Source organism: Pinus tabuliformis, chromosome Q (genome assembly GCF_031772625.1).
Source record: "Pinus tabuliformis cultivar Carrire ecotype Pingquan chromosome Q, CPIR1, whole genome shotgun sequence".
In the NCBI taxonomy this organism is placed as follows: Eukaryota; Viridiplantae; Streptophyta; class Pinopsida; order Pinales; family Pinaceae; genus Pinus; species Pinus tabuliformis.
Genome location: NC_142296.1, coordinates 20,654,552 through 20,666,764, shown reverse-complemented (window position 1 = coordinate 20,666,764; position 12,213 = coordinate 20,654,552). Strand labels below are relative to the sequence as shown.

The 12,213-nt window shown below is 37.2% G+C and overlaps 1 protein-coding gene across 4 annotated transcripts in view; it reads left to right on the top strand.

Moving 5' to 3' along the window:
• The window catches only part of LOC149218077 (Cyclophilin-like peptidyl-prolyl cis-trans isomerase family protein), a 140,516-nt gene that overhangs the window by 47,164 nt on the left and 81,139 nt on the right, over window positions 1-12,213 (top strand). For all 4 annotated transcript variants that reach the window (XM_089383802.1, XM_089383801.1, XM_089383800.1 and 1 more), the window contains one exon: window positions 2,320-2,398. In XM_089383802.1, coding sequence (XP_089239928.1) covers window positions 2,320-2,398 — 79 coding nt within the window. The remainder of the gene's footprint in view (window positions 1-2,319; window positions 2,399-12,213) is intronic.

Here is a 12,213-nt window from a genome sequence, read left to right as displayed (position 1 = left end):
ACTATGTAGAAAACAAAAGTCATGAAACGACTACGGTTCTTGGCTTTTAAAGAGTAAAGGTGTCAACAAACTTGCTGAGTGGTGCAAGAATGCAAATTGACAATCTGTTAGGATTTAGACTTGCATGAGAGTGCAGCCCAAGGGAATCTTAATGGTTGAGGAATCGAGACTCAACACAAATGTCTACGTGGAGAATGGCATGGATAGAAATTACCTCGGCAGAATAACACACCAGGAGATTGACAAAGAATGGTCTTTGCATTAGGGTTGCCAGAATTATCTTGGTGGGAAGTTACAACAGATAGAGTTTTGACACCTTAAAGAAACAACCCGGACAGGGCTGGGGGAATGCCAGACATGAGAAGGACAGGTCTGACGAGCTCAGGAGAGGCAAATTTGACAAATTTCTGAGCATGACCTACTGTGCTCTGATATCACTGTTAGACTCACATAAATGGAAGATAAGGTTTGATAGGCATGAGATACAATATTTAATCATCACATAGATACAATTTCTTATGACCCCTGGTTTCATCTTCTAAGAGGTCTCTTGGACTCCTTATGACTCTTCAAGTTCACTTGTGGCTTTTTGCCTTCCTCACAAGTGAATAATTCAAATTTACATAATCCCTAAGGATTATGTTTCCAACAATACCAACTAAAGAAAGTCATCATGAAGCACAGGTGTTGATATACCACTATAGGATCAATCTGAATAGCACGTGTATGTATGGTGAAATGTAGTGGATAAGACAGGCCTGGATCTGAGAAGATGAGTAGGGACCTCAACAAAGCAGCAATCAGGACACCCCAATGAGTTTATCTCTAAGCGAGTTACCCTGAAAGTGCAACAATGTTAAGACATAAAGGGGAACTGTTCATAGTTGTTGCTCAACTGTGCATATCTAGTATATTTCAAACAACTTGTGATGGGGGAATGGTTCAAGTAGGGTGTTATATGATCCAAAACCCAATCTCACAAGTGGGGAAATTAGACTGAAACACTAGAGGCCTTGGAAACTATAAAGGCTGCGTTCTCTCCATTTCCCTCCTGCCTCCTAGACAAGTAATATGTTTCAAAACCTGTAAGGATCTGTAGGTAAATTACTATTCATCAAATTTTGTTTTCCCTTTTTCTTCCATTTCTCCATGCAGTGTTGCAAAACTTGCTGACAAAAATTGGTGATTTCTGATTTCTTGTTTTGCAACCAAAATCAAGAAATTGCAGTGAAAAAATCATGTTTTTCCCAATACCTCAGTCATAGTCTTGTGGGTCCAGTGAGTTACTGATGATTTTTTGGAAAAAATTCTGCTGTTGTCACTGAGTTTTTTCCTATTGGATTCAATTTTGGCACTCGTCTTGGTCACTCAAACTTGCCAATTGTGCTTCTGCCAGTGAGAATTTCATTCCAGCATGCTGTTTGATGGAAAAATTGGTGTTTCTTCCATGGCTTTGAGTCGTTTGTGGATTGGGCAACAGTCTATGACAAATGAGATTTTATGAATTCGTTATTGTTTGCCGCTGTGTTGCCAAGTCAGCTGATTTTTTCTAAGGTTTTTCCCAAGTCATTCATTTTTTATCCCATCTGATGAGTTTTGCAACACTGCTTAAGGCTGCAGACTAGTTGAGTTAAGGAGGCAACATCTCCGTTGAATAGAATGCACAACTGATTAATCCCTACAGATGTAGCATAAAAGCAACCTGAATACTTTAACGAAGAATTTCTATAGAGGGGAGAATCTTCTACCTAATTACCCAGTTGTTAAGTCTATATACATATAATTGTTCTTTGCATTTACTGCAGATGGCACATACTTATATGGAAAGGAAAATGTTCATGCTGGACATAGCATGGTAGGTGCAAGGTTGGTAAAGAACTTTATTATCAGCTAAGAGTATAATAGAGCAGAGTCCATTATTTTATGCAAATGTAGATATAGGCCTCGTTTCTTATAATCTGTTTATGTCAAGGCATGAGACAGACTTAGGAATGGAAAAGCTAGAGATCCAAATATAATTTCTATTAAAAATATTTTTCTCTGTTAGGGAAATGCAAATTAATCAAGTAAGGGATTGGACTCAGAATAATAGAAGGATGATGACTGGATTTGGTTAAGGTCGTACTTTTAATGGTTGTGAGATATTTGGGAACTTGTACCCAATCAATTCGACATTTTCTTATTTTTCAAGCTTTTGCACAGTTTATTCATCATGCCGAGACTAAGATTTGGTTCTGCATGGATGAAATCACATACTTCATTTCATCATCTTCATCGTCAAAAATATATTAAAGTTCTGTGCTACTTGTTTTGCTGTAGGCAAGAAGAGAAAGGGAGAGCCTGGAGGAGATTACGCACAGAGTATTTTTAGACATTGAAATAGACGGACAACGTGCTGGTAACATCCTCTTGTACCGTTTTTCAAGTCTCACAGGATAACACTGTTACTGAGTTAGTCATTTTATTCAAGTTCCTTTCTGAAGTGAAATAATTGATGTTCTTCTATAAACATACATGATGTTTTGTTGAACATAACCTTTTATGTTATTTCAGTGATTGCATAGTATTTTAGTTATCGTAGATTCTTATATGCTTCCTATCTGTAAACCTAATATCGGTTCTCTTAAATGCTGAGCAGTGTTGGGTTCATAAGTGTGCAATGGGGCGACGGCCTTACAAGCAACATAAATCTGAAATATTTCATAAGTGTGTGCAAATATTTAAGGTTCACGAGTGTGCAACAGGGTGATGGCCTTACAAGCAACATAAATTTGAAATATTTCTTGTCTTCTTTTGAATTTGCAGATTGCTGAATTTCATGATATGCATTACTTGAAATTTCAGTGTGTCGGATATTGTGGTTGCTTAAATAAATTTATCACTTAATGAATATGGAACCATATAAGACCTACCATGACCACTCGAAATTGTTATTGGCAGTGAGGTTAGGGACTTGCCAATTGCCATTTTATGCAAGGAAATAACCTTCGAGCTGCTGCTGTGGCTACTACCCATCTGGTTCATTCCTGTCAATGTGTCCACTGCTTGTTCCTGCAAATGGAATACATCAGGATTAATTTTAACCTTTTATACAATAGGCAATAATCTGTCTCAAAAGCTATTGCCTTTGTAGACATCTTAGCAGCCTTATCAGAACGTGATGTTTTTGATCTTTTTGTTGATAAGCATCTCAACTCAACAGAAAGATGAAATATTAAGAAAAAGTACAGAGCCCCGAGTCAGTCAATTCTAGATTTCTGGCATCGTTTGGTTGTTGTGGACAGATAGCATGCTATTCCATGTGTCACATGTATCAGGATGGTGTTATGAATAAAAATTTATAAAAATAATATAAATTATATAAATAATAATAATCATAAATAACGATTAAATTAAACAATAATTTTAAACAGAAAAATGGTTGATGGGGAACTAGCAACGTCCCTAGATATATGCAACAGCCTACAAGCCACATATTTCAGAAACTCATAGTTCAACCTAGGACTGAGACGTCCGGAGACCACCAGAACTAGACCTGGGATTGCAGACTTTAACGGGACACCTATCCTTCCAGCCTTACTATAACAGGCCATGGGTGTCGCTGGAGACTTGAACTTGGGTGGATGGGATGTCAAATCTCAACCACTTGAGCTAAGAACCATTGACTGATTAAATTAAACAATAATTAGTTATTGAAGAGGTGTGTCTCTAAGGACATGACAGTTCATGAAGGGGAACCTGCCTAGGTATATAAGCAGGCCCTCATTTGTAAACATATCATCTCATACCACTTGTATTCAAACATTCATATATATATCCTATCATAGATATTTATATATTTTAGATATTCTGAATATTCTGTTGTGTATATTAACTTTGTTCATAACCTTTGGTATCAGAGTGTAAACGAACTTTTTTTGTTACATTGGTATCAAAGCTGTTCGATCCTTTGGCCCCTCAACCACTGCACAGAGCCAGTCTGATCTGGGCTTTGGCCATCAATCCTCCATCAACTTCATTGTTGCTGCAATTTAAGCATTTCACTACAAAGCTTTTGGAGTTTCTTCATTCTGCTGGTTTTGTCATTCAGGCCCTTAAAAAAATGAAAAAAAGAAAAGAATTAAAAAAAGGGGACTATACATATAGAAATAATATATATAAAATAAAAAAATTGAAAAAAAGAGTATTAGAAAAAAATAAAAAAAAAGGGAAAAAAAAAGGTTATATAAAAAAAGCTTTAAAAAAACTTAACTGGCCGCCGCAAGCAGCCCCTTAGCATTCACCTGTTGCAACCATAGCTCGATTGCACAAATAGATGCCGCCAGACTTGGAAATTGATGTCCTACAAGATGTATTTTTGGTTTCAAAACGTATTTGATTGGAGGGGAGAAATTTTGCACGTCAGATTTGACGTGTGGTATACCTCTCCAACCTGTCAAAACGACGTCTAATGTCGCAGGTAAAACGTAAAAATCTATAATACCCTATTTAAAGCTGTACACAAAACAATTTGAACTTAAAGGCTATTTAAATGTTCCCGTGTCCCACTGCCTACTACCCTATTACTTACCATTAATGGAGTAACTCTCGAGCTACCATCCGCGACCCGACCCATATGAATGATATGCAAATTTATATGAATGATATGCAAATTTAATATGATGAGACGTGGAATTGCAATCTTATGTTTCTTACAGTTTACCTATTCCATCATCCATGTTCGCCAATCGAGCTAAATGTCGCTGTTGTATGTTGAATGCTAAGTTGGTGCCGGTGGGTTTGTCTTGGAATTTGGCTGTATCTGATGTTCATCACCTCAGTGCAAGACTGAACTATTGCAGCTTCGCAGCAAATCAAGTGTAGTGAGTTCTAGACATGCGGCTCTGTCCTCCATGGCGGATTGAAGGTGTCGGATTGGGACTTGTGAGCATGCCTAGATTTGATTCACCGACTCCTTTAAAAATATCTGGGACTTTCCACATACACCGGTTTGATTTCTTGATAACTATATGATTTCTTCATAACACAGATGCTTTCAACCATGCCCTTCATCGTTGACGTAAACTGGAAACCACGTTGTTGCTTTATCTTTGACAACATGGTGCGTTCATTATTCTCATTTGAACTTTTATGGTTGCAAGCTAGGTTTTTCATGTAAAATTTGTCGAATAAATCTGTCATGACTTGTATATTTTGACCAGACTTAATAATCATGACTCATGAGTAACTTATTGTTTCAGAGGAAGAAACATATTAGATTTTTGAAGAATATCTTCATCTTGCTTAATCAATTAATTAATTTAATGATAATTAAATAATATAACCTTCTAAGATTTAATGTAGCAGTTACTTGTGAACTACTTTTGACTTTTCCCCTTGTAAGTCAGGAAAGAGAAAGAGAATGGCTGTTGAAACTCAACCTTGAGATTGGATGTGAATTGAAAATTTTTAGATTGTGAATAAGAATTCTAATTGAAATTTTATTAGCATGTGAGGTGAACATGGAAGGACTTTGTCATGTAACTGAAATATGCAGATGAGTGCGACATTGATTTCGTCTTGTTTGGTGAGAGTTTGCTAAGAAAATTAAGAAAGATTGAATTTGCAGTGGTGTGGACCTAGCAAGGGGTGGTTTTTTTTTGGTTGTTAGTGTCTAGTCTTTCTAGATGGTCATGTGACCTGGAACATGGAATACATCTTATTTTTGTTGTAGTGGCTGTAGTAGAGTTTTTGAATACAAAGGTAAATATGACAAAACACTGGATGAATTAATTAAGTCTGGCCCATGCTTGGTGGCTTGGGATTTTTTTTGCACCATGTACTGGGCATTCTGGCATGTGGTGCACCTCTGTCTCTAGTGATAGTTGTAATTTTTGGGAGGGGAAAAGTTTAGATATGATTGGGATGAATACTTTGAAAAACAAAGCTTGAAAAAGAGGAGGGGTAAGGTTAAAGTGAGATGAGAGAGATGCGGCACCGAAATATTTTAAAGGTGGGAGATGCTTAATGAATTTCTATTGTGATAAAATAATGAGGGGGGAGAACTTTAAATGGAAGGGAGGGAATCTAATGAAGGGGGATTAAAATTTTTAATTTTCCCAAGAATTGGTGAAAGGGTAGGGTTAATGTGAAGGGGAGTGGCTTTTTCGTGGTAAATTCAGCCTGGCATTATCGGAATTCAAATAAATAAAGGCTTTGAACTAATCCGTCGAAATGTGGATGCGGTCCAAGCTGGCTTGCTCTGTATGCTTAGATTAAGAAACAGTGTTAGAAAACAAAACAAGAGTCTTCCATTAATGGTTATTCCACACGAACTCTTCTTTAACTCTGCCCCGCTGCCGGCCTGACTCTCAGCCTGCCACTCTGTATAAGAAGATAATGTGATGGAAGAAATCAGAGACTCTGATCGACTATCCTACTAAATTTCTGCCACAAGATCATTTGAATGCAATGATGGGTTTTTTATTGAATTGAAAATTAATTGATTATAAAATATTATTACCACTAACTCTGTAACAAGTTCGTAGCAACTCAAGATTTAAACAATTTTAATATACGAGAATGTACATCTCAAATCATCCAAACTGCAAATATGCCAAAGCACCCAATATGCTACACCCATCGCCATTCCTCTAGGGATCAGAACTAGCAGCTCCCACATTCCCACCATAGAGTTTTGCTGCAAATGATCCGTGTGCACATGCCCCAACTGCAATAATAATACCAAAAAAAGTAAATACGTCATGGAAAGGATAATTTTATTAGCATTGTTAAAATAATGTTCCAATTTAGTCTGAGCGAATTTTATTACCACTGATAAAGTAGTGTTCCAATTTAGTCTGAGCGATTCTGCAATACCATTGTTGGCAAGTAAGCGTAATAGGCAAGTTTAGGTTGATGGATGCAACTGCTGCAACTTAACGCTGGGCTCGGGACTGTAACGATGAGCATGAGACACAAACTGCAAAACAAAAAGAAATTCAGTGTTCTGGTGGGCATGATGGAAGATTTCTTTACAGGGAGAATGTCAAACTGCAAGAACTCTTGCTAATTTTTTTAATATGTAACACAAAGAAATTGACAGTCATAAATTTACTGAAAACATTAATTGACAGGCATGGAAAACAAACACCCGTCTTCAAATTTTCAATTGATAGGCAAAAAATATTTGAAATTCCAGGCCTGGATGCCGCTGCTCGACCCTATAGTCGCCTTATCAGTGACCACTGGTGCAAGCCATCCACCGCCGCTGTCCGCATCCTTCTGAGCTGCCTCAATCCTGCGCCGCCGACAAGCACTGAGCTGCTGCCGCTTCCCAGATTTCGTAGCATCGCTACCGTATGTTTCGATCACTATTTATCTTGTTGTTTGTATCGTATATCAACTTAATTTAAATACAAAATGTGAAGTGCAAATCGTACAATTCATAATTGGAATTTCGTATGCCGCCTGGAAAAAGCATCGCCGAATTCATACAGTTCATATCCAACAATGTTGAAAATAAGTTCAGGGTATTATGAAGCCAAGCGATTTGACATAGGGGTACAGGTCAAGCAATCAAAGTTCAACAAACAAGCTTCTAGGGTGTTTTGCCATGGCCACCAATGTTTAGTACAAAGACAAACTAAAAGGCTCCTCAAACCATCTTCAGTGGAGGGTTCGAATCACAACAATTCTCAAGGAGAACAAGCTATGGAACTTTGTTAATACAACAACTGTTCCGCCTAGTTTAGATCCCATTTCTCTAGACCTTCATGAGGTTAAAGAGGTCAAGGTGTAGATGATTATTCTTGATGGGGTCAAAGAGCAATTGATACCTCATCTGTCAGAGAAAGACACAGGCAGCAGCACAGTGAGGAGCAGCATGGTGATGGAGTAACCTAGGATCAGTGGAAGCAGTATGCCTTCTACTCAGCTCAAGCCTCAGATCAGCTACCTCATATGCTGTTTTCTTAGACAGGATCTCTGCTCTTATTTTGATAAGTCAAGATACTGACTTCTGATGTATATGTATTATCTCTCTCTCTCTCTGCTGAACTATTGAAGAACATATAAGAAGAAGTGATCAAGGGTTTCCCCACATTGGGGTTTGTCCCTGGCTAGCACCACATCTCGTGTCCTCTTGTCTTGGATTTTCTTCTGCGATTTATGTTTATGTTCTATCTGCATTTTACTATCATGCTAAATTTGATTGCTAATCTGGAATTGATATTGAGCTAATATGGAAAATTGAAGTAAATTTGCTATCAGCATAGAACATACCTAAAATTAACAGAAATGGATACTAAATTTTGGTGCAAGGTTTTACCAAGTTAATATGGTAAAGACTGCTTTAGAATAGGTTCAGAATTCCTGAAGTTTTTTTAGCGAAGGGAACAGTCTTCTTGAAGGTTCATAAAATTATTGAGACTGCACCAGACCTTAAATGCATAAAAGTTGTCACAAAATTGCAAAGAAATAACACTCCAGAAAGGGCCTTTTTTGGATCAGTAAGACAACAGTATTAAATCAGTGAATTTGTACGTAAAATCAGATGGAAAATCTCTCAAATTCGAGCTGCAAAACGAATAATGTCAGATGGGAACAAAGCCCAAGTTTGCGGCTTAGACAGAAGAAGTCTAAAAATTCCTTGTGGCTAAGCTTAAGAATTTGTGAAGTAGATGAGGGCAAATCAATTTTGTTTCCAAAATCTGATGAAGATCTCTGCCAAACAATTTAGTTAGAAGAATTTCCAAACTTCCAAACCTCTGCAATTATGACCAAGCAATTCAATAGAAAATTTCCACAAAAATTGAAGTCTAAAATTTAGATCCCTCAGCAAAATTTAATGACAGGATTTCTTTAAAAGAAATCTCAAAATCTTTGTCAGAATATATATATGTTTTTGGTTATGGGTTTTGGATGACTGGCAAGACCTGCAGCCTTCTTTAAATATGCCTTTTGAGCCTGCAAACAAAACTAATTGGAGGAAATTTTTCTGCAAAAATTATATACTTCAAACCCTTCTTTTTAAGAAAAAATTTTGTTCCAGGAGTTAAGATAGTTTCATATGCCTGTGGCTATGCCAGAAATCAATAAACTTTGCCAGCAAGAGAAGGGCTTGCTTAAAAGCTCTTGGTCCTCAAGAAAATGACTCCAAATCTCTGATCTTTCCACTGCAAAACAAAGGGTTAGTGTACAAAAATTATAGCAAGTCAAAACAAAACCCCAAATCTCTGCTAAATCATAAAAATAAACCTCTTAGCTCTGCGGCCTTGCAAGAGAAAGCTTGATGAGATTTTAGTTAGTGAAATCTGAGTAAAAAAAAGAATTTAAGATATGAACCCTTTTAACACTGACAATAATCTCAAAACCTCGGAAACAAATCAATTTATCTCTGCGGCCCTAAAAAAGATAAAAAATTTTACAGTCTCCAAAAGATATAACGCTATCCTCCAAACCCTAGCCGCAAGGCTGGGTGAAGGCTATGCATTTAACTAACTTGTTCTCCTTTCAATTGTTGGGCAAAGTGACCTGCAGAAGGCTACAACCTTCTCTCATTCTCCAGTTTCTACTGGAAGGGAGCTACAACCCCTTAGCTCTTGTACTAGCCAATGTGTTTAATAGTACGTAGGTGTTGACCTACAGAAGGCTACGACCTTCTCCTTTTTCTCCCAGGGACCATGTTTCATAAATTTTCAGACTGGATCCATCAATAACATCATATCAAATATATCTGCATCAACAATCACCTTTCGAACCAACCACAACCGAATCAATCAATCACTTTGAAAACCCATCAATTTGATCATTCAGAACACTGTCACCAGAGTACAGTAACCAGAACCCAAGCCAGAACCCAGAACATTGCAACAACAAACAGAAGTAACTAAATCATATTTTATAAGGTATACGCTACTTCCATGTGTCGAACTTGCGTGTATACGCTCTTTCCTCAAAGTGAACCTGCGTACAGATCTGTAAATGATGATTTAAACATTACAACTATTCCAGACTTCAGTCATACCCAGATCATCATATTTACAGACTACAACATGTGCCAGTTATTCAGATACAAGATCAAATCACATAAAGATAATTCACTTCAAGCCTTGAGATCTTGATACATCATTAGATCTTATCTTTCATCAAACGCTAAGGTTCCTCCTTGGTTCAGATCCAACAATGCACCATAACCCAATAACTTGCATACTAGATCTCACACTTCATCAGATATTCAATGCTTGTGTGTCCTGGCCTAATGATATTCTCTTCCTTTTATAGTTTTAGGCCTTTCTCAATACCATGGACCAAAACCACTAAGGACCAATACCTTGGATCAAATACCTAGAGTCAATACCTCGGACCAAATATGATGGACCAATGCCATGGATCAAAATACCATGGACCAAATACTTCGGACCAAAAACTTAGATTTCCAAGGTATACGCGCTTTGCCTTTTGTGAAAGCGCGTGTGTACGTATACGCGACTTGTATACAGTGAACCCGCATGTATACGCGGCTTGGCCAATGGTGAACCTGCGTATACCTCTCTTTCTTCATTCTGTGCAGTCTGATCTATAACTCTGTGCTGTTAACCTGGTATATTGTGATCTTTCATCTGAGTGAGTTGCCTTCTGAACTGATTCCTTGACGCTGCCCTGCATTTCATCACATCTGTAACCACTACTGTCATGCATTCTGTCACATCTGATATCTCTTCTGTAGATTCATCTAGTTAACATATACAAGTGAGTTGTTCTGCTATAAGTGGGTTGCCATCAATTACAACACATATATCATACAAGTACAACACATACATCATAATGCCAACAACAATATGATCTAGTATAGACCAAGTGTGTTTGTAATAAAATAATTTAGCCAAATGTGCTTAAATTATTCCCAAACACACTTTTACAAAAGATTTGATATAACACTAGGACTCACCTAAGACCTTGTCAATGAATTCCACCCTAGCTTTGAGGTTTAAGTTGGAAGAAAAACTCTGCCGATTATCTGTGTTCAGAAACACACATAATTCGGTGAGGTTAAAAAATTCCTGGGATGAAATCCTTTGCCAAAATTAGAGACTTACCTATGTGTTGTTACATAAGTAAACGATCATACTAGCATCATTTACAATAAACTTGCAGAATTTGGTTTTACAACTATAGTAAACTGATGAATGATGATGATGAATTCTAGATATTTGACTGCTCAAACATGATGGAATTCCTTTGCAAAAATGTGTATTGCTATAGGGTAGTTGACACGGAGTGGTCAACAAGACCAAGTCCAAACTCACCTCCAAGTCTCCTCCAAAAAGTTAAAGTCAACGTTGGTAAATCTGCTTTAGTTCTGGTCAAACTTTAGAAATTCAGATCTGCAATAGAGGGGCCAAAATTCGGCATTTGGTCACCTTAGAATTTTCGGCCTTCTTCCACAAAAATAGACTTTTCACACTTGCAAATAGCAGAGGTCAAAGTTCAGTCAACGGATGAATAATCTTTTTGATTTTGTCTTGATCTCTCTCTCTCTCCTTTGACTTGTCTTCTCTTGCTCATTTTCTTGCTTCAAATGTTCTTCTTATTGGTCGAATGAATGAGCTCCAAGAAGGTCGAACTCATCCCTTATATATAACTGTCCAAGAGGTTGAATGGGTGTCTTTTTGAGGACTAGGCCGACTTGTCCAAGAAGGGCCAACTTGGTCAACTTGTGGACTTATGACTCAACATAAAATTCAATTTTCTCTTTCTTATAAATGTCCAAATGGGACATGACTCAAATGCATTTTATTTCGACTCATAATAATTTTTTTTTGACTCGCTAATAAATGTAATAAATACATCATTGATCAATTTACATTATGAAGACTAAAACTAGTTACAATCTCTAACAAAAGTTTGGGAATATTATTTAAGAAAATTGGATAAATATATTGACAAATCAACCCTCAAAATGAGAAACCAAATCAGCCCTAAAGGAGCATTTTTTTGTTGAAAAGATCATCTCCAAAAGATGGTTATTGGTCGACCACTTTAAAGAACTAATTTTTGGAATTTATCCCTCCTATCCTCAGGTCGGCGTAGTTAAAAAAAAAAAATTATTTTGAGGTTGGATTCATGATGTTTTAGGCTAATCGACCTCTTTCATGGCCCCTCCCACTATAAATATGTGAGCTCGGTTCCCTTCAAAGGCACCAATTTAAAGCTTATCTTTTTGGTGTTTAT